Below are 24,593 nucleotides of genomic sequence, written 5' to 3'. Positions count from 1 at the left end.
ATTTGGTTTCATTTGTATACTGTCAGAATGTAAGGGTCAAATTTAGACCTCCCAAAAGGATCTTTTTCTTTTAGTTTTTGTTACCTTGTAGGTGGTTGTACTGTTAAAGATTGATTACTCATGCCATGGAGACTTGAGTTCAATAATATTTTTTGTATTAGTCGAATTCCTAAGACAAAAATGTGATTATGGTAAACTCTACCCCATTGATTCCAGATGGGAACCCAAATGAATTCGGGTCCCCATCCGGAATCAATGGAGGTAAATTTATCATAATAAAAATGTTGTCTTAGGAATACGACAAAAACCCAAAAATATTATTGAACTCAAGTCTCCATGGCGTGTGTATTGTGATATCGCCTGGAACAATATTGTGATATTGTATGTTTCCATATCGCCCACCCCTCCTCAGAACAGAGAGAAACAGCTGAGCTTACACATAGTGTTGTACTTTGTGGCGTCTCAGTATCACAGTAATTAGGCTGATTTCAGGTCTCTCATAATATCTCCATAACGGGGTGTGTTAAGGAGCTTACACGCTAAGACGACTCAGGCTTGTTGAAAGCTTAGCTTAAAGCCCACACTTATCCTCCACACACAACATGTCCTATTCTCGCAAGCTAATATTCCTCCACTCAGTCAGTGAGTGGTGATTACAGGAGGCTGGAGTTAAGCTGATGACATGGAATTAGCGCTGGACTTTTGCTCTGGTCAGTGGCTGTATTATAGCTGCTGAGCTGTGTTTAAAAAAGAACCTGTCGGAGCCCTTCTGTGTTCCCTCATAATTATGCAGGGCTGTTTAGTTCACGATGGAAGCAACCGACTACACACCAAACACCAGAACATGTATCGTAAGTACATTATATTTATATAGAGCACCAAAGTCTGATGTCATTTACACATCCTAACAGTGTCCCAATTCTTCCCCCCATTCTGAATTCACATAGACTGTTTTTCATATTGCGTCAAATATGAACTTTTTGAACGCTTGATGAAGGGGAAAGGAACTGGTTGGAATAACGTGTTCCTTCCACGCGCTACGTCCATCCTGGGGAAATCCTCCCTGTCAGGTGAAAAGAAACAACTTGGACTACTCATGCATTGAAGGAAGCATGAGGTCAGTCCGTTGTCTCCCCAGGCGCGGCAGAGGGAGAGCAGAGCCCAGGATTACATAGGCAATTGGCAATGGGTGAAAAAGGGTTGCAAAATCATGGGATAAAAATTATATAAAAAAATATTATATATATGAACTTTTTTTGCTGTTTACTTGTTTACTGTTTACGGTTTCCTTGTTTAGTTCACGATGGAAGCAACCGACTACACACCAAACACCTGAACATGCATCGTAACTACATCATAGAGCACCAAAGTCTGATGTCATTTACACATCTACTGCAATGCATCACAACACATAAAAGAACAGCAGACCGAACCACAACCAATCAAACCAGCAAGAAACTCCCATTCATTGAATGTGTGTGTGTGTGTGTGTGTGTGTGTGTGTGTGTGTGTGTGTGTGTGTGTGTGTGTGTGTGTGTGTGTGTGTGTGTGTGTGTGTGTGTGTGTGTGTGTGTGTGTGTGTGAGAGTTTGTCTAGCTATACTTATGGGGACTAAACGCATGTTCACACAGTCACCTGCAGGGGACATCTGACAGTGTAGGGACAAAATAGTAGGTCCCCACAACGGTTAGGGTTAGGTTTAGGTTTAGGTTTAGGGTTAGGGTTGTGTGAGCGCGAGAGAGAGAGAGAGAGAGAGAGAGAGAGAGAGAGAGAGAGAGAGAGAGAGAGAGAGAGAGAGAGAGAGAGAGAGAGAGTGGCTCAACAAGGTAGATAGATAGATTACATTCCATTGAATGTGTGTGCGTGCGGCTGTGCTCATTGCAGTAGATAGTTAGATGACATTCCATTCAGAACATCCTGTCATCCACAGCCACTTTTAACTACATACAAAGTTTGCTGTCGAACTGAACACTGTGAACAGTACAGTACAGTACAGTACAGTACAGTACAGTACAGTACAGTACAGTACAGTACAGCAGGGGTTTTCAAAGTGGGTGACGGGGCACCCTGGGGTGCCACGACGGCAGTCCAGGGGTGCCGCGAGATCATTTGATAATACTTGGAATTTATTTGAACACTTAAACAAATGTATGTTATCATTTTAAACTTGAAGTACAGAGTTATTTTCTGTAAGTTTTGACCAAAATAGTAATTATCTCAATGTTTTCCTCGCAACATAATCCCTAAAATATGCCATGAATATAAGGTACTGGGAGTGAAAATTATGATTGTCATGTAGGTAATATTATAATATAATGTAGGGGTGCCTCGGATGAAAAATATATTTATAGGGGTGCCCTGAGCCAAAAGTACAGTACAGCACAGCACAGCACAGTACAGCACAGTACAGCACAGCACAGCACAGCACAGCACAGCACAGCACAGCACAGTACAGTACAGTACAGCACAGCACAGCACAGCACAGCACAGCACAGTACAGCACAGCACAGCACAGCACAGCACAGCACAGCACAGTACAGTACAATAGGATGACATGGATGATACATGGATGGCCCACACTGCTAAACATACTGAGATAAACAGGAAGAGGTTCCAAGTCTGTCTGTCTGTTTGTCTGTTTGACACTCTGTCTGTCTGTCTGTCTGCCTGTCTGTCTGCATCTGTCTTGTCTGTCTAAACCAAGAGCAACTTTGCGTCTTCAAACAACCAGAGTTGCATTTTTAAAGTACTGTACAACTGATCACCACACACACACACACACACACACACACACACACACACACACACACACACACACACACACACACACACACACACACACACACACACACACACACACACACACACACACACACACACACACACACACACACACACACACACACACACACACACAGCAGTATGTGCGGCATGGGAGACAAATGAACGCATGTCGCTGTGGCCACAATGACTACTAGTTAGACACAGACTGTAGCATTATGTCTGTCTGTCTTACTGGGCACATTTTATAAGCCCTAGCAGTCGATACTGGTATAGTAGTCTAGTCCAGTCGTTCTCAACCATTTCAGGCCGCGACCCCCCAAATAATCATATTTTAAGAGTCACTAAGAGTTGAGGCATTACATTTTGTATAATACGGTTTTATTGTGTAAACAGCAGATCTACATGATTACAACACCTTGCGTTGCGAGGCGTTGTGAGCATGTAGATCAGCTATTTTCACAATTTCTGATTCTAGTATTGTCTGTCTGTAGGGGCTGGAGAACTAACCAGTGTGTCATGGAATTCACTTTCCAGAACAAGCGTCTGTATAGAGTATGTATATATGGTACACTTGCATTGAGGAAATTCCTTCCAAACATTCATTTCCACTATGTCCTGCCTGACATAAAAACATTTATATAGCGCCTTTATTCATGGCGCTTCACAATGATTGAGCATTACATTCACCCATTCACACACACATTCATTACATTCACCCATTCACACACACATTCACACACCGAGGTCGGAGGAATCCCTGCACATCAGGAGCAGCTAGTGGTTCAGAGTCTTGCTCAAGGACTCTTCGACAGTAACTCTGGGGGAGCCTGGGATCGAACTGGGAACCCTTCCAGTTGCCAAGCGGCCACTCTACCCCTGAGCCACCGCTGACATAATACAGGTCATACATACAGTATTGTATGTTACATAGTTGATTGATTGATTGATTGATTGACAATATTCACAGAACAAAGCAATGTACACATTAAAAGAATAGTTCACCCCCAAAATGACTTTTTTTCTATTGATTACTCGTGCCATGGAGACTTGAGTTCTATAATACTCTTATTCGTACAAAAGACAATTTTGGATATAGTAAATTTACCCCCATTGATTCCGGATGAAGACCCAAATTCATTCGGGTCCCCATCCGGAATCAATGAGGGTAATTCATTTATTGTAATCAAATTATTGTCTTAGGAATGCAACAAAAAACTAAAAATGTTTTGAACTCAAGTCTCCATGGCATGAGCAATCAATAGGGAAAAAAGTCATTTTGGGGGGTGAACTACTCCTTTAAGTGTCAAAAGGACAGATACAAGAAAGCTAAAATCATATTTCCATCGTGGTCCTGTTGGTCTTGGAGAGTGCGTGTGCTCGTGTGCGCGCGAGAGGTATAGCATAGATTGTATATTTCTTCATTATCCAACTGTGGTCTCTCCCACACACTACTAGCGAGGATAGATTACACCTATGACTATATTTACACCTGTTAATAAAAGAATACCGTTAGCGCACGCCGTTGACCACATGTACTGTATATATTTATACCTGTTAATAGCTGCTTATAAATCGCAGAGCCAGAGCGGTCACAGTGCAGAGAGATGTCAGTGAAAGAGAGTTCCCATGTGTTCAGTTATACAGCGCTGATGACGCACGCTCTGCACTGTCTTTCCATACTGTACATGAAGTGTGTTTATGTTTGAACGCTGCTGTGTTATTCTAAAGTACAGTTTAATTTAAGCAGCAGTGGTCAGGATGGCTGTCTCAGACTGAAAAAGGACAGTTTGTGGGACGGAAAATACAAGATCAATATGTTCCACCAAACCGTCCGTCCCTGATCCATCTCTACGCCAGAGCTGGAAGAAATGCTTCCAACTAAAAGTAGCAATCCCACAGTGGAGAGAGAGATAGATCTGTCCAGTATTCAAAAGATTTTTCTTCCGTAAAAGGACAAAACTATTGTTGGCACCAAAATGCACTTTAAAGTACCAACAGTACAAGTAGTACTCATTATGAGTCCCACTTCGCATGGTTTTCAAAATGTGCAAAAGATCTTTCGAAAGTATAAACTTGGTGTATAATGTATGTTTTGTAATTAATATATATCTAGAAAGTAACTATAGTAACTAAAATGTTTAAATAATTGTAGCATCTCGGAGGCAATTATTGCCTCCGAGATGTAGTGGAGTTGAAGAATAAAGTATTGAAAAATGGACATATAGGGGCACCCCCTGCCTGGCCTACTGGTCCGGGTGCATGCCACATAGGCATTGCCACATAGGCATGGATGCCTGGCGGCGTCGCCGGTTCGATTCCTGATCCGGATGACATTTGCTGCGTGTCACTCCCCATCTCTCACCCTATTTCCTGTCAGTCTACTGTCCTATCAATACAGGCATAAAAGCCCCCCCAAAAAAGAAAAATGGACATATCAAGTCAAAGTAGCTCAGAATCGTACTTGTTTTCAGTACTTGAGTAAATGTACTCAGTTACTTTCCGCCACAGCTCAAGGCCGACCAACAGCCTCCGTAGAGAGTCCCTGTATGTTTGTCCTGCGTGAAGCAAAGCTATTACACACATCCACTTATGAAAACATGGCGCTATTTCTCTGAGAATTCCATGCATAGCCGATTAGTGGGATGTATTTTTAGCAGGGCTGTGGCCAGCGAGAGAGAGAGAGAGAAAGAGAAAGAGAGAGAGAGAGAGAGAGAGAGAGAGAGAGAGAGAGAGAGAGAGAGAGAGAGAGAGAGAGGTGGACTGAGCTGTCATGTTACAGTCCACTCTCAGGAAGGAAGACTGTATATTCTCCCACAATAAGAAGTGAAACATCGATCCTATCAAACAGTCAATGAAAGTCAATGTTTATGGCAGGGCTCTTCAACGTTTTCAGTCCAAGGACCCCTTAGTTGAGATAGAGATGAAGCAGGGACCCCCCACAACCTTTTCATAGATTCCATACAGTTTCATTGTTTGACAGCACAATCGTCAGTGTATTTTGGATTCATGTCAATTTGTACTTAGTCTGCTCTTTTCCCCCTCTACACCAAAGCTCTTTGCCGAAAATAGCCGATCTACAAGCTCACAACGCCTCGTTTTGGCTTAAGTTCTCTGAATATGGTCACAATGGTTCTAGTGGTTAATATAAAAAAGTCACACAAAGATTTGGAAGACCCCCTGCAGTACCTCTGAGGACCCCCTAGGGGTCCCGGACCCCTCTGTTGAAGACCCCTGGTTTACGGGTTTATTCTTGGACGGTTGGTGGTTTGAATGACATTTGAATTAATTGATTCATTGACGGTGGAAAAGGTGAACCAGACTAAACTTTTACATCCACTGAACCACCATACTGTCAGTATCACACCATTTAAAACACTGACCCAGCATACACTATCACTCCATTTAAAACACTGACCCACCATACAGTATCACACCATTCTGCTCATGTGTGGTAAACTCATGGGCACTGGGTGGAAGGAAACCACCCCCAGTATGATGCAAGAGCACTCACACACAACCAGACAGAGCTGTGTGAGTATGGTCAGTGCAGTCTATTGCCACTGTTGGGCAGAAACCTTGTGGCCTCAAATGGCCTTCTTCTTGATACACTGATACATGTTGCATACGTGCATTTTATTGGTTCCATTACAAACCAGACTTGTATATTAAACCTACTACAGGGGGAGAGAAAATGGAAAACATTGATTTTACTGTTATGTTTGATGATAAAACATTGACATGTACTGTATGTGAAAGTGCAGCTACAGTATGTAAAGCTTTAAACCAAATTAAGTAAGACTCTTGACTAGCAAAACTGTTACTGAATAGAACACAATATGCTACTAATTGTGTTCTATTCAGTATCGAGGAAACCGATGGATTGTGCAGTCCAAGTAGGGAATGAGGCTTTACTCCAGGTGAAGGAGTTTAAGTATCTCAGGGTCTTGTTCACGAATGAGAGAAAGGGGAAGACGGAGAAGGAGATCAGCCGGAGAATCGGAGCAGCAGGAACGGTTTTGCAGTCGCTAAATCGCACTGTGGTGAAGAAAAAAGAGTTGAGCCGTAAGGCAAAGCTCTCTGTCTACCGAGCAATCTTCGTTCCTACTCTCACCTATGGTCATGAAGTGTGGGTCATGACCGAAAGTATAAGGTCGCGGGTGCAAGCGGCCGAAATGGGTTTCCTCAGAAGGGTGGCTGGTATCTCCCTTAGAGATAGGGTGAGAAGTTCAGTCACCCGAGAGAGACTTTGAGTAGAACCGCTGCTCCTACACTTGGAAAGGAGTCAGCTTAGGTGGTTCGGGCATCTAGTACGGATGCCCCCCGAGCGCCTTCCTAGGAAGGTCCTCAATGCGCGTCCCACCAAGACCAGATGGAAGGATTATATCTCCAAACTGGTTTGGTAATGCCTCGGTATACTCCCTGAGGGAGTGGAGGAAGTTGCTCGGGATAAGGAAATCTGGAGGTCTCAGTTGGAACTGTTACCCCCGCGACCCGATTCCCGATAAGCGGTTGAAGATGGATGGATGCTACTAATTTTATTTTCAATCTACTATTACATTCCTCTTAGAGCCGCATCCCACTTCCAAGCCCATTCACGCCCATTTCGCCTCCACTTCAACTCATAGCTAGATCAGATGTAGGGAGAACGTAGGGAATAATACCGCCCATAACTCTATCATTGGCCTACCCGTTGGCGTAGCCAGAACACACACACACACACACACACACACACACACACACACACACACACACAAAAATAGCTAATAGTTAGCTCACAACTTTCCACTTTTCTCTTTCACCTCAATCGCAGTAACATCCGTATACACCACGTCATCGCATCACCATTTTTTTTTCCAAAACTTTTTTTTCCCCAATTTTTTTATTTAAATTTTTTTCAATTTTTTTTTTATCAAAAAATTTTTTTTCTCAAATGTTTTTTTTCTCAAAAAATGTTTTTTTTCTCAAATGTTTTTTTTCTCAAAACATTTTTTTTTCTCAAAAATGTTTTTTTCTCAAAAAAAAAATCTTTCTCAAAAAAATGTTTTTTCTCAAAAATGTTTTTTTCTCAAAAAAAATTATTTTTTTCTCAAAATCTTTTTTTTCTCAAAAATTATTTTATTCTCAAAAAAAAACATATTTGGCCAGTACACACACCACACTGCCGCAACATGGCGGTGAGGGCCGCGCAGCGGCCTGAACTCTAGACTTTTGTATATTTACATATCCAAAAGCTGGACTTTTGATGTTAAGGGGGTACTGAAGCCCAAAATGTGTGAGAACAACTGGTTTAAGCGACTATATTTAGTAAACGCTTATTATTAGGGGCAGCACTGTTTAACAGATTAATTGACTAACTACGCACAACCCTATTTCCAACAACGTTGTATCACCATGCAGTTTTATGTACCAGGCCACCTCAGATTGTTTATGTTTTGACCTGCCAGTGCTATTCTGACATCTGAGTTCTATAGCGAAGACACGCTAGGTAGGGCTCCTCTTGCCAGACACCCTGGGTGCCTCCAGTAGAAAACAGTTAAACGTTTTGGGAGGGCAGTGCCACTCATCAATGTCACTGTCCTGTTTGTTTGTTTGATTGATTGATTGATTGATTGATTGATTGTTTGATTGATTGAAGACTTTATTCGAAGTTTGCATAGGAAAAAGTACAGTTTCATGACGGTACAGTTCACTGGTACAAGGTCTACTAAAAGCAGATCCATGAAAAGACTAAGCTTATTTCCATAGGAAACCATTGAAGTATCTCATATAACATTGAATGACAGACAAATAGAACACAGTACTATGCAGTAGATATAGTCAGGGAAAAAAGAAAAGAACATACAGTAGGTAAATACAAAGAGGGGTCAGGGGGGGGGGGGGGGGGGGGGTAGGGCTGGGCTATGTTTGTTTTTACCAGTTGCAAACGGCTGCTGCCTGTAAGTGGTTTTCAGTGCGATTTTAAAGGATGCTAGTGATCCACACTCCTTTATGGCCTTCGGTAAGGCTTTCCACATTTTTGTGGTATAGCAGAAGAACGAGTTTGACCCTTTCTTTGAGGTGACTCTGGGTTGAACGTGATCTGTGGCGCTGCCTCTGGTGTTGTAATTGTGGACATCCTTAACGTTTTTAAAGTATTTTGACAGGTACATGGGTATCTTGGTGGTGTAGTGTATCTTGTACACCAGGCCCATTGCAAGTTGCTGTACTCTGTCATCTACTCTGAGCCACCCCACTCTTAACTGGTGAGTAGCGGTGAGGTGAGTCTGATAGGGAAGGTTAAGCAGGACCTAATTAGTTTGCTTTGGGTTGTTTGGAGCTTAGTTTTTAGGGCTTGTGGGGCGTCCCGATACCATACGTGGACTCCGTAGTCAAAGAGTGGCTGGACTATTGCACCAGCTATGGTCTTCAGTGTGTTGAAATTGACCATCGGGGCGATCCTCTGTAAGAAACGAGTCCGTTGGTTGATTTTATTTACTACTTTAGAAGTCATCTTTTCGCTGGAAAGATTACACAACCACAGAGTGACACAACCATAGAGTGACACAACTACAGAGTGACACCAAGAAAATGATGTCCAAAGCAGAATCACACTGTTTTTAACAACTAGATGTTGGCTGTTCCAAAATAGCAGATCTACAAGCTCACTTTGTGCATCACTTTATGCCGTGTTGCGAGCTTGTACATCTGCTATTGTTGAATGTTTTTGAAAGATAATGAAAAGATTTCAAATATATAAAAAAAACGTTTGAGAACCACTGCTGTGGACACTCCTCGTTGTCTGGCTTTTAACCCATTTAGGCCTAGAATTATTGAATGCTTTAACCAGTGAAAAATAGCAGATATACAAGCTCACAGCGCGGCACCGAGTGCCGCGCTGCGAGCTTGTAGATCTGCTATTTTTGAAAAAGTCTTGAAAATGTGTGCAAATCTTTGAATATATATATTTTCAAAGCGAACGTTTGTAACTCAGATTTTGCTTCTGGGTGGTCCCTGGAACTAAATATTTTGAGATGGGGGTCCGTGGCCAAATACCTATCATTTTGGGGGTCCTCCTTGACATGAAAAGGTTTGAGAACCACTGACATAGTAGTCTCTCAAGAACAGACTAACTGAGCTCCAGTTGAAGTGAAAAGGATCTTTTCTTTGACGACGGCTGGCCAGATTGCTGACATATAGAAACGTAGGTTTTTCAAAAAAAAATTAGAAGGATTCAAAAGACACTTATAGAATCTGGTCAAAATTCTAATTTTCACGATTTTTCAAAAATAGCAGATCTACAAGCTCGCAGCGCGAGCTTGTATATCTGCTATTTTTCAATAGTTAAAGCATAACATAATGATACACTATAATGCGTTCCCGTTCTAAATGGGTAGAAATAAATAAATAAAAGAGAAGTTTACAAAGTGCTTCACTGGCGCATTTCTGTCGCACAGAAAAGGTACAGAACATTCTCTGTGTTTCAGTTGGTAATGCTAAAGTTTGACTCAGTCAATCAATAAGGAATCCTTATCCGTAGCCGTTCTTAAAGTAGGGGTACGGGGACCCCCAGGGGGTCCCCTTAGAGGGGGTTCCAGGAGGTCCACAGCTACCTATGTTAATACAGCATCGCAATCGTTTTGACCACGTTATAGATTGGCTATTCAAAAATAGAAGATATACAAGCTCAAAGTGGGGTCTGGGGACCCCTAGGGGTCCTTAGGGGGGTTCCAGAGGGTCCCCAGCTAAATGTATTAATACAGCATCGCAATTATTTTTAATCACTTTATATGTTGGCTCACAGAGCATCACAGGAGCTTGTACATCTGCTATTTTTGAAAATGTTTTTAAAAAATCTTGATTTCCTTTTCTACACAAAGCTTCTCTTCTGGGCATCCCTGGCACAAAACCTTTTCAGGTGCGGAGGTCCACGGCCAAATATATATACGGTATATATATATCAATTTGTGGGTGGTTTGAGAACCACTGCACTGCCACTAGGTATTATACTTCATCACCTTGAGTGAGTGCTTCTCTCCACTCCGCTGCAGAGAGGCCTGGCCTGGGCTGGGCTGGCAGATAGATATCTATCTATCTATCTATCTATCTATCTATCTAGTGATCTATCTATCTATCTATCTATCTATCTATCTATCTATCTATCTATCTATCTATCTATCTATCTATCTGTCTATCTATCTATCTAGTGATCTATCTATCTATCTATCTATCTATCTATCTATCTATCTATCTATCTATCTATCTATCTATCTATCTATCTATCTATCTATCTATCTATCTATCTATCTATCTAGTGAGTGCTTCTCTCCACTCCGCTGCAGAGAGGCAGCTCACACAAGCTCACACAACCCTGTCGCAATGCGACGCCATGTGAGCTTGGAAATGGTAAATGGCAGTGGGTGGGTGCGTTCATACAGCGTCTTTTATCGAAGGTGCTTTACGATGATAGTGAATTACATTCACCCATTCACACTCACATGGCAGAGGAAGCCATGCAAGGCACCAACCTGCTCATCGGGAGCAATTAGGGGTTCAGTCAGTGTCTTGCTCAAGGACACTTCCACACTAAGGGCCAAAGCATACTCCACTTTTGGAGCAAAAGGTATTTCGTTCAGTTCGGGGAGTCACAGAATCTCGGGAAGCACCGTGAACAGCCGAATTAATGACTGTACGCGTTGTCGCTTGTACAGTAGATCTGCGTTTTATTTTCCTCGCCGGTATGCGACACGGGGAGCAGTATGAGTATGAAATCAGCCTTAAGCTCCCTTCCTACTAGTGCCCTAATCTAATGTACAGGAACATTCTGTCTCTGACGGGTGGAACCTGTCCAAAACTGTTACAACCAGTAGCCATAACTCGGCAATGGCGCTGAGTCGGCTCATACGACCGTCGCAGCGCTCGACACGGCAACTCGTTCGCTCGGCGGTGTCTCACGTGGCTCATGGTCGCCTGAGACGGCGCGCCTCCGTCGTCATCACCCTTGCAGCCCCCCCGAGCGCCCCCACCATTGCGCTCAGGGTCATTGGGAAAACCGCGGTTGCAGCAGTCAGTCACGCTGTGTCACCTATATCTTCTGTAACCCAGGCGTTGCACCCCGCCCCCTCACCTCCATATGACACCACACAATGTCAACACATCCACCCTCTAATCTACCCTGTCACTCACTCTGCAAGGTGTGTGTGTGTGTGTGTGTGTGTGTGTGTGTGTGTGTGTGTGTGTGTGTGTGTGTGTGTGCGCGTGCATGCGTGTGTGTGCGTAAGTAAGTAGTAAGTAAGTAATTAAGTAAGTGTGCGTGCATATACCTTATGTGTGCACTGCAAACATGTCGCATGCGTGCTTTGTGCGTGAATGTACCATACTGTACGCGTGCACGCATGTAGTGTGTGTGTGCTTTTGTGCGTGCATGTACCATGTGTGCATGCATGCACTGCACACATGTAGTGTGAGCTTTGTGCGTGCATGTACCGTATAAGTGCATGAATACAGTACGTGTGCATGTGTGTTCGTGCATGAGTGTGTGCATGTGTCCATGGTGTGCGTGCATGAGTGTGTGCACGTGTGATACGTACAGTATTACTATTTGCTGAGTGGAGGTAATCAACTCAAACATCTGGCTAGAAGAATCAGCTGATTCTTCTTATTGTGATCTTTAGTTTACTCCTCCACATATTTCTATTCCATTTATCATAGCTGTCCATCCACTCTGCCAGCGGTTGCCCTTTGCCCTGGATACATGCAGTGCGTACATACAGTAATAATTACACGCACAGCGTCATAACATAATTCCTAGAGGTTAGACAGGTTTGGAGACACTGTATGATGTATGGTAAACATTATGTAACATTATGGAAAACCTACTCGACCCGAAATAATAAGGCCTAATAGCTAGTTTACTTTAAACCTGTTTCTTTACACCGTGGCAAACCGCTTGGTGCAGCAAAATGACTGCCGCTAGGCAAACTTATAGTATCTACACTAGTTTTTCCACATATGATTTATTCTTTATAAAATATTGAGAGTCTTTTCGACACTAAAGGTCTTTGCACACTGCTGCGTTTTTCAGGCCGAATATCGGGGTGAATTTCGGAGCGCGTAAATAAAAAAATCAACCTCACTTTATGTCAATCACGTTTGCAGACTTTGCACACTGCCGCCCGTTTCGTATTTATTTTCGGACCAGGGTTGATTTTTTCCGATTTTTGCAAGTGTCGCCACTGGGTCCTTTGCTCTCTCTCTCTCTCTCCTCTCTCTCTTCTTGGCCTCGAAAGCATTTTTTTTTTCAGGTAAACACAGTGCACTGTGCAACCAGCTTAACTCTGGGGGAGCCAGGGGATCGAACTGGGAACCCTTCGGGAACCCTCCTGTTTTCTAGGACGGCAACTCTACCCCTGAGCCACTGCTGCTGATGAGGTTATAAATGACTGATGTCACAGTCTGGTCACATGACGCATTGGAACCAAACTAATCTAGTTCCAGATCCACAGAAAAGCTAACTCAGGGCTCCTGATGAACTTTTTAGTTGGCTGCACTGGTGTGCCTGACTTTTTCATACAGCTGCATATAGTGTAGGTGCAAGTGCAACGTGCAACAACTGAAAAAGTTTGAAGGTGTTCCCCACATTATGCCCCCATGCCCAAAATATACAGTAGACGCCAGGGTGAAAGTGTTTCATCACGGCGGTTTCACATGTTTTGCAGAAGCCTGCCTGCCTTCCTGTCTGACGGCCTGCCTGCCTGCCTGCCTGTCTGCCTGCCTGCCTGCCTGCCTGCCTGCCTGCCTGCCTGCCTGCCTGCCTGTCTGCCTGCCTGCCTGCCTGCCTGCCTGCCTGCCTGTCTGTCTGCCTGCCTGCCTGTCTGTCTGACTGCCTGCCTGCCTGCCTGTCTGCCTGCCTGTCTGCCTGCCTGTCTGTCTGTCTGTCTGCCTGTCTGTCTGTCTGTCTGCCTGTCTGTCTGTCTGTCTGTCTGTCTGTCTGTCTGTCTGTCTGTCTGTCTGTCTGCCTGCCTGACTGTCTGTCTGCCTGTCTGTCTGTCTGCCTGCCTGTCTGTCTGTCTGCCTGCCTGTCTGTCTGTCTGTCTGTCTGTCTGCCTGTCTGCCTGTCTGTCTGTCTGCCTGTCTGCCTGTCTGTCTGCCTGTCTGTCTGTCTGTCTGCCTGCCTGCCTGCCTGCCTGTCTGCCTGCCTGTCTGTCTGTCTGACTGCCTGCTTGTCTGTCTGCCTGCCTGCCAGCCACACCCCTCCAGGAAGGCCAGTCCACTACAGTCAGCTGGTGACTTCATGACAAGTTTATCAGCAAACACTCAGCGACCGCACTGTGACCGAGCGGAGCGCAGCGCAGCGCTGGGCCATTACATAACCCTCCCAGGAAACCGTTTACAGAGCAGACAGACAGACAGACAGACAGACAGACAGACAGACAGACAGACAGACAGACAGACACACGGACCCACCCGACGACTGTCACCGTGTCAAGGCCTCCGCCTGCCGCCAGGGGCGTCACACCAAATTCTGGGCCCTGGGTACAAGGATTCACTGCGGGCCCCCCATGAATGTTAACTATTGAAAAATAGCAGATATACAAGCTCACAGCGCGGCACCGAGTGCCGCGCTGCGAGCTTGTAGATCTGCTATTTTTTTTTTTTAAATCGTGCAAATGTGTGCGAGAAACCTATGTTTCCATGTCAGCGGTGCTCAAACTTTTTCATGTTGTCAAGGACCCCCAAGATGATATGTATTTGGCCACGGACCTCCATCTCAAAATATTTAGTTCCAGGGAACCTCCCAGAAGCAAAGTTTTAGTTACAAATGTTCGCTTAAAAATACATAATATTCAAAGACTTTCACACATTTTCACGACTTTTCAAAAATAGCAGATCTACAAGCTCACAGCGCGGCACTCGGTTCCGCGATGTGAGCTTGTATATCTGCTATTTTTCAATAGCTAAAGTTACCAGGGCCCCTCCACCTTGGGCCCTAGTAACTCTAGGGCCCCCCCCCCCCCCCCCCCCTTGTGACGCCCCTGTAACTCTAGGGCCCCCCCCCCCCTTGTGACGCCCCTGTCTGCCGCTGGCAAACCAAACCGACACTACACTAACACTACACTGCTGCTGCAGGGAGGAACAAACACTAGAAGCATGCAAAGAAAGAAAGAAAGAAAGTAGCAAACAAAGCTCCCGACTTCATGTGCAATGTGATATCATATCATTGCTGTTGAGACATGCCCAAAATAGGGATGCCAGGTTGATAGTAGTTCAATCTGTCTATGGGTTTTATAAACATTTAACCAATGCAAAGTATTAACAGGAGCTTGTGAGTGAATAATAGATACATTGGATCCTCACCTTCACTTAATGCGGCTCTCAGGTTAATATCACCTGATACACGTGTTATCATATCCTATGGATGGGACTGTTATCAAAATTGTCATACCTTAGCCAAGGCTCAGTAGTCAGACTACCAACTACCAGTAGCTGGGTAGTCCCAATATCAACCTTAATATCAGCCTTGAGAAAGAAAAAAAAAATTGTTCCCGAAGCGGGATTCGATACCGCTATGAGGTGGTTACCAGCCACCCGACGCTACCGTTCACGCCACTATAAACGACGGAGCCGCGCCGTCTCAGGCGCCGATGAGCCCCGAGAGCCGCCGCCGAGGGAGCGGTAGCGACCGAGTCGCCGCGGCGAACGGTGCGAACGGCGCATGAGCCGACTCAGCGGCGTTACCGAATTATGTGCCGTTATGGACAGAATAGTAAATTTTGACCAGGGGACTGCTCCCGTTACCGAGTCATGTGTAAAACCAAGCAAAAAACAAAAGTTCGCCAGCTGCCTTGGTTAGCTCAGTCGGTAGCGTCGGGGACTAGTAATCCGACGGCCGGGGTTCGATTCTCACTGACGGAGCGACCAGTATACTGTTCCTGTGAACGTGCATTGGCGCATGCGCATTGCAATGACAAGTCTATGGGCGATAACGGATCTACCAGCTCCTGGTAGTTGGTAGTCCGACTACTGAGCCTTGGCCAAGGCATGACAGGGGTGAAAACAGACCCATACCAAGGGAGGATAACACGGAGATCGGCTGTTAATATTGTAATACTGATACTGATATACTGATATATTATTTCAGCTGTTACAATTCTAAACATGCAAACACAACCCTCTTTAATTAATTCAGTCTCTATTAGTTGCTTAATGACTAGTATTAAAATGTTATTGTCTTTTTTATGTCAAATTTTCCAGGATTCCATTTCAAAATTATACAGGATATCAATTCACAAATAGCAGATCTACAAGCTCAAAACACATCGAGAGTGATGCGTTTTGAGCTTGTAGATCGTAGATTTTTGCTACTTTTGTGTGACATAGAATGAAAAAGTGGGGCAAACATTTATGCAGAGATGAGAGGTTTCTGCCATATGCATTGTGGGCCTCTGGAGTGAGTGTAGAAATATAGTGGCCCTCTGGAGCGAGTGTAGAAATATAGTGGCCCTCTGGAGTGACTGTAGAAATATAGTGGCCCTCTGGAGCGAGTGTAGAAATATAGTGGCCCTCTGGAGTGAGTGTAGAAATATAGTGGCCCTCTGGAGCGAGTGTAGAAATATAGTGGCCCTCTGGAGCGAGTGTAGAAATATAGTGGCCCTCTGGAGCGAGTGTAGAAATATAGTGGCCCTCTGGAGTGAGTGTAGAAATATAGTGGCCCTCTGGAGTGAGTGTAGAAATATAGTGGCCCTCTGGAGTGAGTGTAGAAATATAGTGGCCCTCTGGAGTGAGTGTAGAAATATAGTGGCCCTCTGGAGCGAGTGTAGAAATATAGTGGCCCTCTGGAGTGACTGTAGAAATATAGTGGCCCTCTGGAGTGAGTGTAGAAATATAGTGGCCCTCTGGAGCGAGTGTAGAAATATAGTGGCCCTCTGGAGCGAGTGTAGAAATATAGTGGCCCTCTGGAGTGAGTGTAGTAATATAGTGGCCCTCTGGAGTGAGTGTAGAAATATAGTGGCCCTCTGGAGTGAGTGTAGAAATATAGTGGCCCTCTGGAGTGAGTGTAGAAATATAGTGGCCCTCTGGAGTGAGTGTAGAAATATAGTGGCCCTCTGGAGCGAGTGTAGAAATATAGTGGCCCTCTGGAGTGAGTGTAGAAATATAGTGGCCCTCTGGAGTGAGTGTGTAGAAATATAGTGGCCCTCTGGAGTGACTGTAGAAATATAGTGGCCCTCTGGAGTGAGTGTAGAAATATAGTGGCCCTCTGGAGTGACTGTAGAAATATAGTGGCCCTCTGGAGTGACTGTAGAAATATAGTGGCCCTCTGGAGTGAGTGTAGAAATATAGTGGCCCTCTGGAGTGACTGTAGAAATATAGTGGCCCTCTGGAGCGAGTGTAGAAATATAGTGGCCCTCTGGAGTGACTGTAGAAATATAGTGGCCCTCTGGAGTGACTGTAGAAATATAGTGGCCCTCTGGAGTGACTGTAGAAATATAGTGGCCCTCTGGAGCGAGTGTAGAAATATAGTGGCCCTCTGGAGTGAGTGTAGAAATATAGTGGCCCTCTGGAGTGACTGTAGAAATATAGTGGCCCTCTGGAGTGAGTGTAGAAATATAGTGGCCCTCTGGAGCGAGTGTAGAAATATAGTGGCCCTCTCCATCATCAAAGTTGCCCACCCCTGGGTTGGAACATAGTTTGTTTTCCCCATATTTCCTGAAACGCAACAGCTTTGGACGTACAGACTAGGTTTCCACCCGTCGGCGACGATACGCAGTGCGACTTCCATATCGTTGTTGTCGGGCAGAAACCTCTTATCTCCATATTTAAACTTTTTTAAATGTCAACGGCCTACTTGATCACACTACAGCTTCACACAAAAGCATCAAAAGTAGCAGATCTACAAGCTCGCAGCGTGTCGATTCGCGTCGCGTTTCGAGCTTGTAGATCTGCCACTTTTGCTATGTTTTGAATCCCAAACGTTTCACAGTTCTGGACATACGAGGTTTCCACCCGACCAGAGACGACAATGCTTCCTCAAACCACTCAGAAAGAGAGAGACAGCTGCATGCCATGTGCAAGAAGGACAAAACATCCTCATCATGCGCAACACACACACACACACACACACACACACACACACACACACACACACACACACACACACACACACACACACACACACACACACACGCACACGCACACGCACACGCACACGCACACAGCCTACTATTCAAACTGCTGGCAAAGTCCTTTACGCTTGGCTATAGGATTATAAGTGTAACCATACAGTAGGCATTGTGTGGCTCGCGACTAATCCTTCACCATAAAACCATTATTAACCAGCCTGCCTGCCATCTTTTAAACCCATTCAGAATGGGTACACATTATTGTGTATCATTATTTTGTGCTTTAACCATTGAAAAATAGCCGATATACAAGCTCACAGCGCTGCGAGCTTGTAGATCTGCTATTTTTGAAAAATCGTGAACATTAGTATTTTGACCCGATTCTATAAGTGTCTTTTGAATCCTTCTAAGGTTTTTTGAAAAACCTATGTTTCTATTGTCAGCAATCTGGCCAGCCATCGTCAAAGAAAAGATCCTTTTCACTTAACTGGAGCTCAGTTAGTCTGTTCTTGAGAGACTACTATGTCAGGGGTTCTCAAACATTTTCATGTGAAGGACCCCCAAAATGATATTTATTTGGCCACGGACCCCCATCTCAAAATATCTAGTTCCAGGGACCACCCCCCAGAAACAAAACTTGAGTTACAAACATTCGCTTTGAAAATACATATATTCAAAGATTTGCACACATTTTCACGACTTTTTCAAAAATAGCAGATCTACAAGCTCGCAGCGCTGCACTCGGTGCCGCGCTGTGAGCTTGTATATCTGCTATTTTTCTATAGCTAAAGCATAATTCTAGGCCTAAAACGCAAGGAAGGAGCACATGGTGGAGGCAATACAAAGTCTCTCCCTCCCTCTCTCTCTCTCCGTCCCTCCAGTGTGCAGTGAAGGAGCCATGTGCGCCGCACAATAGGCTGCAATGTGGAGCCAAAAAACCCTGAACAATGGAGGGTTGCAGCATGGAGCATGGAGAGAGACAGACAGCCAGGCAGCATGCTGCTGTGTTGCTGCTGCTGCTGCTGCTGCTGCTGCTGCCTAGCTGGCCTTTGCTCTGAGAGCAGCCCTTCTCAAACATGTTCACGACAAGGAGGACCCCCTCAAAAAATGATGTGTGTTTGGCGGTGGACCCCCTTTTTTTTGGTGGCAGGGACTCTCCCCGTAAGAGAAGATTTGTCAACATGTTTTGTCGAAAACACACAAGCTTGCTGTGGAGCTTGTTTCGGATAGGCTATTTTCGAATAGCCGAAAAAATAAAATGGTGGCTTTCAGTGGTTAAACTGTTCCTTATTTTTTTGCAGGGGGGACCCCCTGGAAAGCCCCCGTCCCACTGCACTGACCCAACTTTGAGAACCAGTGCTCCAACTCACTATGTTATGATTATTAGGCTATTTGAGAATAACCAATCTACAAGCTCAAAGCACACAGCAATGAGACACTTTGTGAGCTTGTAGAGGGGGAGTCCATCCTTGGCATAACATCTTTTCAGCCACTTATTTTACAAAGAAGCAGCTTGGACTCCTCATGCATAGAGGGAAGCATGAGGTCAGTCCGTTGCTCTCCCCAGGTTGGCAGAGGGAGTGTAGCGCCCAGGATTACACTTAGCAATTGGCACTGGGTGAAAAATGGGTTTCAAAAATGTGGGATACATAACATTGTTTAAATATTTTCAGATGGGGGGCCCTAGTACCGTGCATATCAGTTGTGGTGGTCCTTGACATGACAATGTTGCTCTGTCTAGCTTATGCAGTGTTGAGGAGGATGGATGTACTGTACACAAATTATTGAATGGATCATCTTTCACATCACAGCCATGTTTTAGAGCAGGGGTCTTCAACGTTTTCAGGCCAAGGACCCCTTAGTTGAGAGTGAGATGAAGCAGGGATCCCCACAACCTTTTCATAGATTCCATATAGTTTCATCGTTTGACAGCACAATCATCGTTTATTTCAATTTGTGTTTTCAGATATTTAACCAATTGCGTCGTCATTACCTAATAAACCTGACGTTTTACTCTGTACTTTGTTTGCTCTTTATCCCCTCAACACCAAACCTCTTTGCCAAAAATAGCCGATCTACAAGCTCACAACGCCTCGCAGCGCGAGGCGTTGTGAGCTTGTAGATCTGCTATTTTTGGCTACAGTTCTCAGAAAATGGACACTAGGGTTCAAGTTGTTAACAATATAAAAAGGATTGGAAGATTTGGAGGACCCCCTGTAGTAACTCTGCGGACCCCCTGTTGAAGACCCCTGTTTTTTAGAGGAGTTATTATCATAAAGTCTTACCTGTACTGGGACTAAGGTGTCTGTGTCCTCTGGCTGCCATACCTCCACTACACCACTGGATATATGACTCAGAACTACAGGAGGGGAGAGAGAAAACAAGAAGGAACATGACATTGGGTGGTGGTGGTGGTGTGTTCACTGTGTTGTATTGAGAAAGAACACTTTGAGCAACACACACCGGCTCGCTGAAGCAATATAAGGCCTACACCACCACTTAGTTAATATGCATGTGTGACATACTGTCATTAAGATACAGTACAGTGGTGGAAGACAAACTAAGTACCTTAATTTACGCAAGTACTGTACTGTTTTACTTTTACTTTCGATATTTACGTTCCATAATGCTTTGTACATTTCTACTACACTTCACCTCAGAGGCAATTATAGTGTTACTTTCTACTCTTCTGCAATTATTTTGACAGCTTTAGTTGCTGGTTACTTTGCAGGTTATTACAAAACATACAGAACATTGACCTGTAACTAAGTATTACATGATGTAAGCCCTGTTTTAACTTTGCTTATTCGGAAATTAGCAGATTTATAAGCTCACACTGCATCGCATCGTGGTACGTTGTTGTGAGCTGGTAGGTTTGCTATTTTTAAAAAAAAGCGCCTGACAAAATGTAGAAAAAGAAAACTGACTAGACTACTTTTATTTTGTTCACTTCGTCCACATTGCCCAATACTTTTATACTTTCACTCAAGTTGACAATTTGTACACAGGACATTAATTTACTTACCACATTGGCAGATTATTATTGCTACTACTTAAGTCAAGAAGTAATAGAATACATTGTGTAGGTGTGAGTTTATGATTGATACGAGTAGGCATGGTGGCAGGACAACTTTAGGGCTCTCATAAAAGACAAAAGACAGTGAGTCTAGCTAACCGTGTGTAATTAACGTTAATCCCTTGCTCATCTGACTAGTGGGACACCTTGTTTTGATCACATTTCATCAGCTTTTATCAGGAGCTGCTCATGTTTTTGGACTGAACCCATAAGGCAGTGGTTCTCAAAGGGCTCCTTTTTAGAGGGGTCCAAATTGACCCAGAGGTCTGTAACTCTGACAGTGTAACAAATGGAACCTTCAGGGTCCATTTGGTTCCATTTGTACACTGTCAGAGTTAAGAGGAGATCTTAAAATGGTAAAAGTTTGAGAAAAACACTGCTATAAGGAAGCTATTCTACTGTAGCTAAACAGCTAGCTAGCTGACAGCCTGTTTGTGTAGCCTATTCACCTCTTCCCAGCATGGAGAGATAAAAAACATATTATAATATTTCATAAATGAATTTCTGTGATTAATGCAGTGTTCCAACACACAACAGCCCATATAAGGGCAGTTATGGCTCATGCATTCATTATGTACTGCATGTTGTTTGTGTTGTCCAGCTCTAAGCTATAGCAACTGCCAACTGACAACAACTGCAGCTCTTTTGTTCCCGTGTCTTTCCTGTGCTGTACACACACAAACTGTACATGTATTTATGTATTTATTATGTAATATTAGTGAACAATGTCGTGTTTCTTCTCTTCCTGAAGCTTTTTATTTCATTTAAAGGCTCATTTTTTAAAAAGTCTTCGGCGCGAGCGTCACGCATCCATGCCTGCTGCCGCTCGCGACAACATTTTTTTTGTTTTTTTTACCAAAAAATTACTCTTTTTCAAAAAGACTAATTTTAGCAAAGTAAAAAATAAAACGTCTTTTTCAACAATACATTGCGTAATTTTCCAGCAAAAATTAAGCGTGCCACTGCATGGTCCTGGTCCCCCCCAACAAAGAACAGATCTACCAGCTATCAACGCGTCTGCTGATAGCTTTGATAGACGCCTTGAGAGCTTGCAGATCTGTTCTTTTTTGGGGGGGGCAATATAATAATAAGCGACCCATATCGCCGTACTAAGTAACGAAGTATAGACCCCTGTGCATTCTAATGCACAAATTCATCCTCTTGTTTGTGAGCAAGAACAATATGTGTTTCTCAAGAAAGAAACCCTACTATCGACTTATAAGGACATGTTATGGTCCTCATAATAAATAAATAAAAATCCAAGCACCACAGCTTACTAGGATCTCCTTTTAGTTCACCTTGTACCAGTGATTTGTACTGTCATGAAACTGTAGCCTACTTTTTCTTATTGCAATCTTCTAATACATTCATCAATCAATCAATCAATCAATCAATCAATCAATCAATCAATCAATCAATCAATCAATCAAATACACACACACACACACACACACACACACACACACACACACACACACACACACACACACACACACACACACACACACACACACCATGCACCATGCAGCAAGCAGCATACACAAACAAGCCTACAGTAGGCTATATAGTGTACCATACACAGATCAGGCTAAAACAGGGCAGGCTACATGTACCACACAGCAGAAAACACACACAGATCAGCCTACATGCAGTAGACTAGTACATGTACTTTGTCTTTGCATGCATACATACTCAGATCAGCCTACAGTAGGCTGCATACACACACACACACACACACACACACACACACACACACACACACACACACACACACACACACACACACACACACACACACAGATCAGCCTACAGCAGGCTGCATACACACACACACAGAGCCTCCAGTAGGCTCTATAACAGCAGTATACCTTGCAGCTGGGCCGTGCCGTGCTGCAGCTGGCAGGGCAGCAGCAGCTGGAACAGCCCCAGCAGGACGTTGATCCATGTCTTCATCCTCCTGTTGGAGGAGCCCTCCAGGCCCGCATGGAAGTCCTGTCCTCCCCCTGCTCCCCCCGCCATGCTGCTGCTATAGCTGGGCTGCCTCTATGTGGCTGCCCGTACACGGATCCGGGATCCAAGGCGAGCAAAGACGGCTGCTGCTTCCTCCAGAGCGGAGCCCTTTCTAATCTTTCTGTCTACTAGGCTCTAGGCTGCCTGTCTGGATGTCTGTCTGTGTGCAGCCTGCCTGGGCTACTGTCTCTCTCCCTCTCTCTCTCTCTCTCTCTCTCTCTCTCTCTCTCTCTCTCTCTCTCTCTCTCTCTTCCTCCCACACTCTCTCTCTCCCTCCCACACTCTCTCTCTCCCTCCCACACTCTCTCTCTCTCTCTCTCTCTGAATGTTGTGAGTGTCTCTCCCTCTCCCTCCTTCGCTCTCTCTCTCTCTCTCTCTCTCTCTCTCTCTCTCTCTCTCTCTCTCTCTCTCTCTCTCTCTCTCTCTCTGAATGTTGTGAGTGTCTCTGTCTCTCCCTCTCCCTCCTTCGCTCTCTCTCTCTCTCTCTCTCTCTCTCTCTCTCTCTCTCTCTCTCTCTCTCTCTCTCTCTCTCTCCCTCCCTCCCCTAAAAAAATCACTTCTTCTTTTCTCTCAACGTCAGACCTCAAACAGACTAGACGAGTGCATGGAGCCACCTACTGGCTACTGGGTTGATTTTGTTTTTAAGACATGGGTTGGGTACACATATTATTTTAGTATTCTGAGATGTTTTACTGTCTTGTTCTTGTATTTTGCAAACTGTTAATAAAGTAATCAATCAATCAATATCCCCAGGCGAGCGTGCATACTTTTTTTTAAAAAGCCCCCAACTCCTGGAATGCCAAACAACACATTTTAAATGAAAGGGAAAACATGTAAATGGACGAGTGTCAAGAATCAAGATTCAACTTTGTTGTCACATCACCGTTTTGTTTGATTTACAGGTGCAGATAGGGATGGGTATCGTTGACCTTTTAATTGATACGATACCTTTTTCGATACCTGGGAATCGATACGATAACTTTTTCGATACCATTTTCGATACTTTTTATTTATTATTATTATTATAATTATTATTTGCCTTTTTCTATGGGCTATTTTATAGACGTTGGATCATTATCATAATAATAAACATTATAGGCTATTCTCGGCTATTTTCACAGTAACGAGTGTAGCCTACTAAAGCAGTCATTAAACTTTCAGTAGCCCAACTGTTACAGATGCGACCGGCAAGGGGTGCATTTAAAAGTAGAGCCTATCGAAACAAGGTATTGTTCGTTTTTACGTGAACCGATACTCGATAGTATCGTGTCAGTGAATCGATACTATTAAAAGTATCGCCGACGATACCCAACCCTAGGGGCAGATAAATGAGAGAAATTCAAACATCTAACATTAAATGAGCATGTCAACATAAAGACCTAGATATCTACATGTATAGGCTAGAGTAGGCTACACAAAGCACAAGCCCTGCAGATACATTATTAGGCATAAGGTGTGAAAGTATTAACACATTGGTAGTAAGTCTAGTAACACATATTGTAGCAGCAGCCAGGTGTGTGAATGATAAGACATAAGGTGCAAGAAACAAAAACACATATACTGTAGTGTAGGGCAGAAACATCACAGTAAAAACTAAACTCCACATGGCAGAGCAGGTCCTCAGGTCA

General features: G+C 44.1%; 1 protein-coding gene across 1 annotated transcript in view; it reads right to left on the bottom strand.

Annotated features, from left to right (window-relative positions):
- tmem131l (transmembrane 131 like) overlaps window positions 1–23,111 on the bottom strand; it is a 120,022-nt gene extending 96,911 nt beyond the window's left edge. The window contains exons 1-2 of the mRNA XM_080721259.1: window positions 22,824–23,111; window positions 20,165–20,238 (exon numbers count right to left, since the gene is read on the bottom strand). Coding sequence (XP_080577385.1) covers window positions 20,165–20,238; window positions 22,824–22,974 — 225 coding nt within the window. The 5' untranslated portion in view covers window positions 22,975–23,111. The remainder of the gene's footprint in view (window positions 1–20,164; window positions 20,239–22,823) is intronic.
- Window positions 23,112–24,593: the final 1,482 nt, after the last annotated feature.

Source organism: Nannobrachium achirus (genome assembly GCF_963921795.1).
Source record: "Nannobrachium achirus genome assembly, chromosome: 3".
In the NCBI taxonomy this organism is placed as follows: Eukaryota; Metazoa; Chordata; class Actinopteri; order Myctophiformes; family Myctophidae; genus Nannobrachium; species Nannobrachium achirus.
Note: the sequence above shows the minus strand (reverse complement) of the source record. Positions and strands in the feature narration are given on the sequence as shown.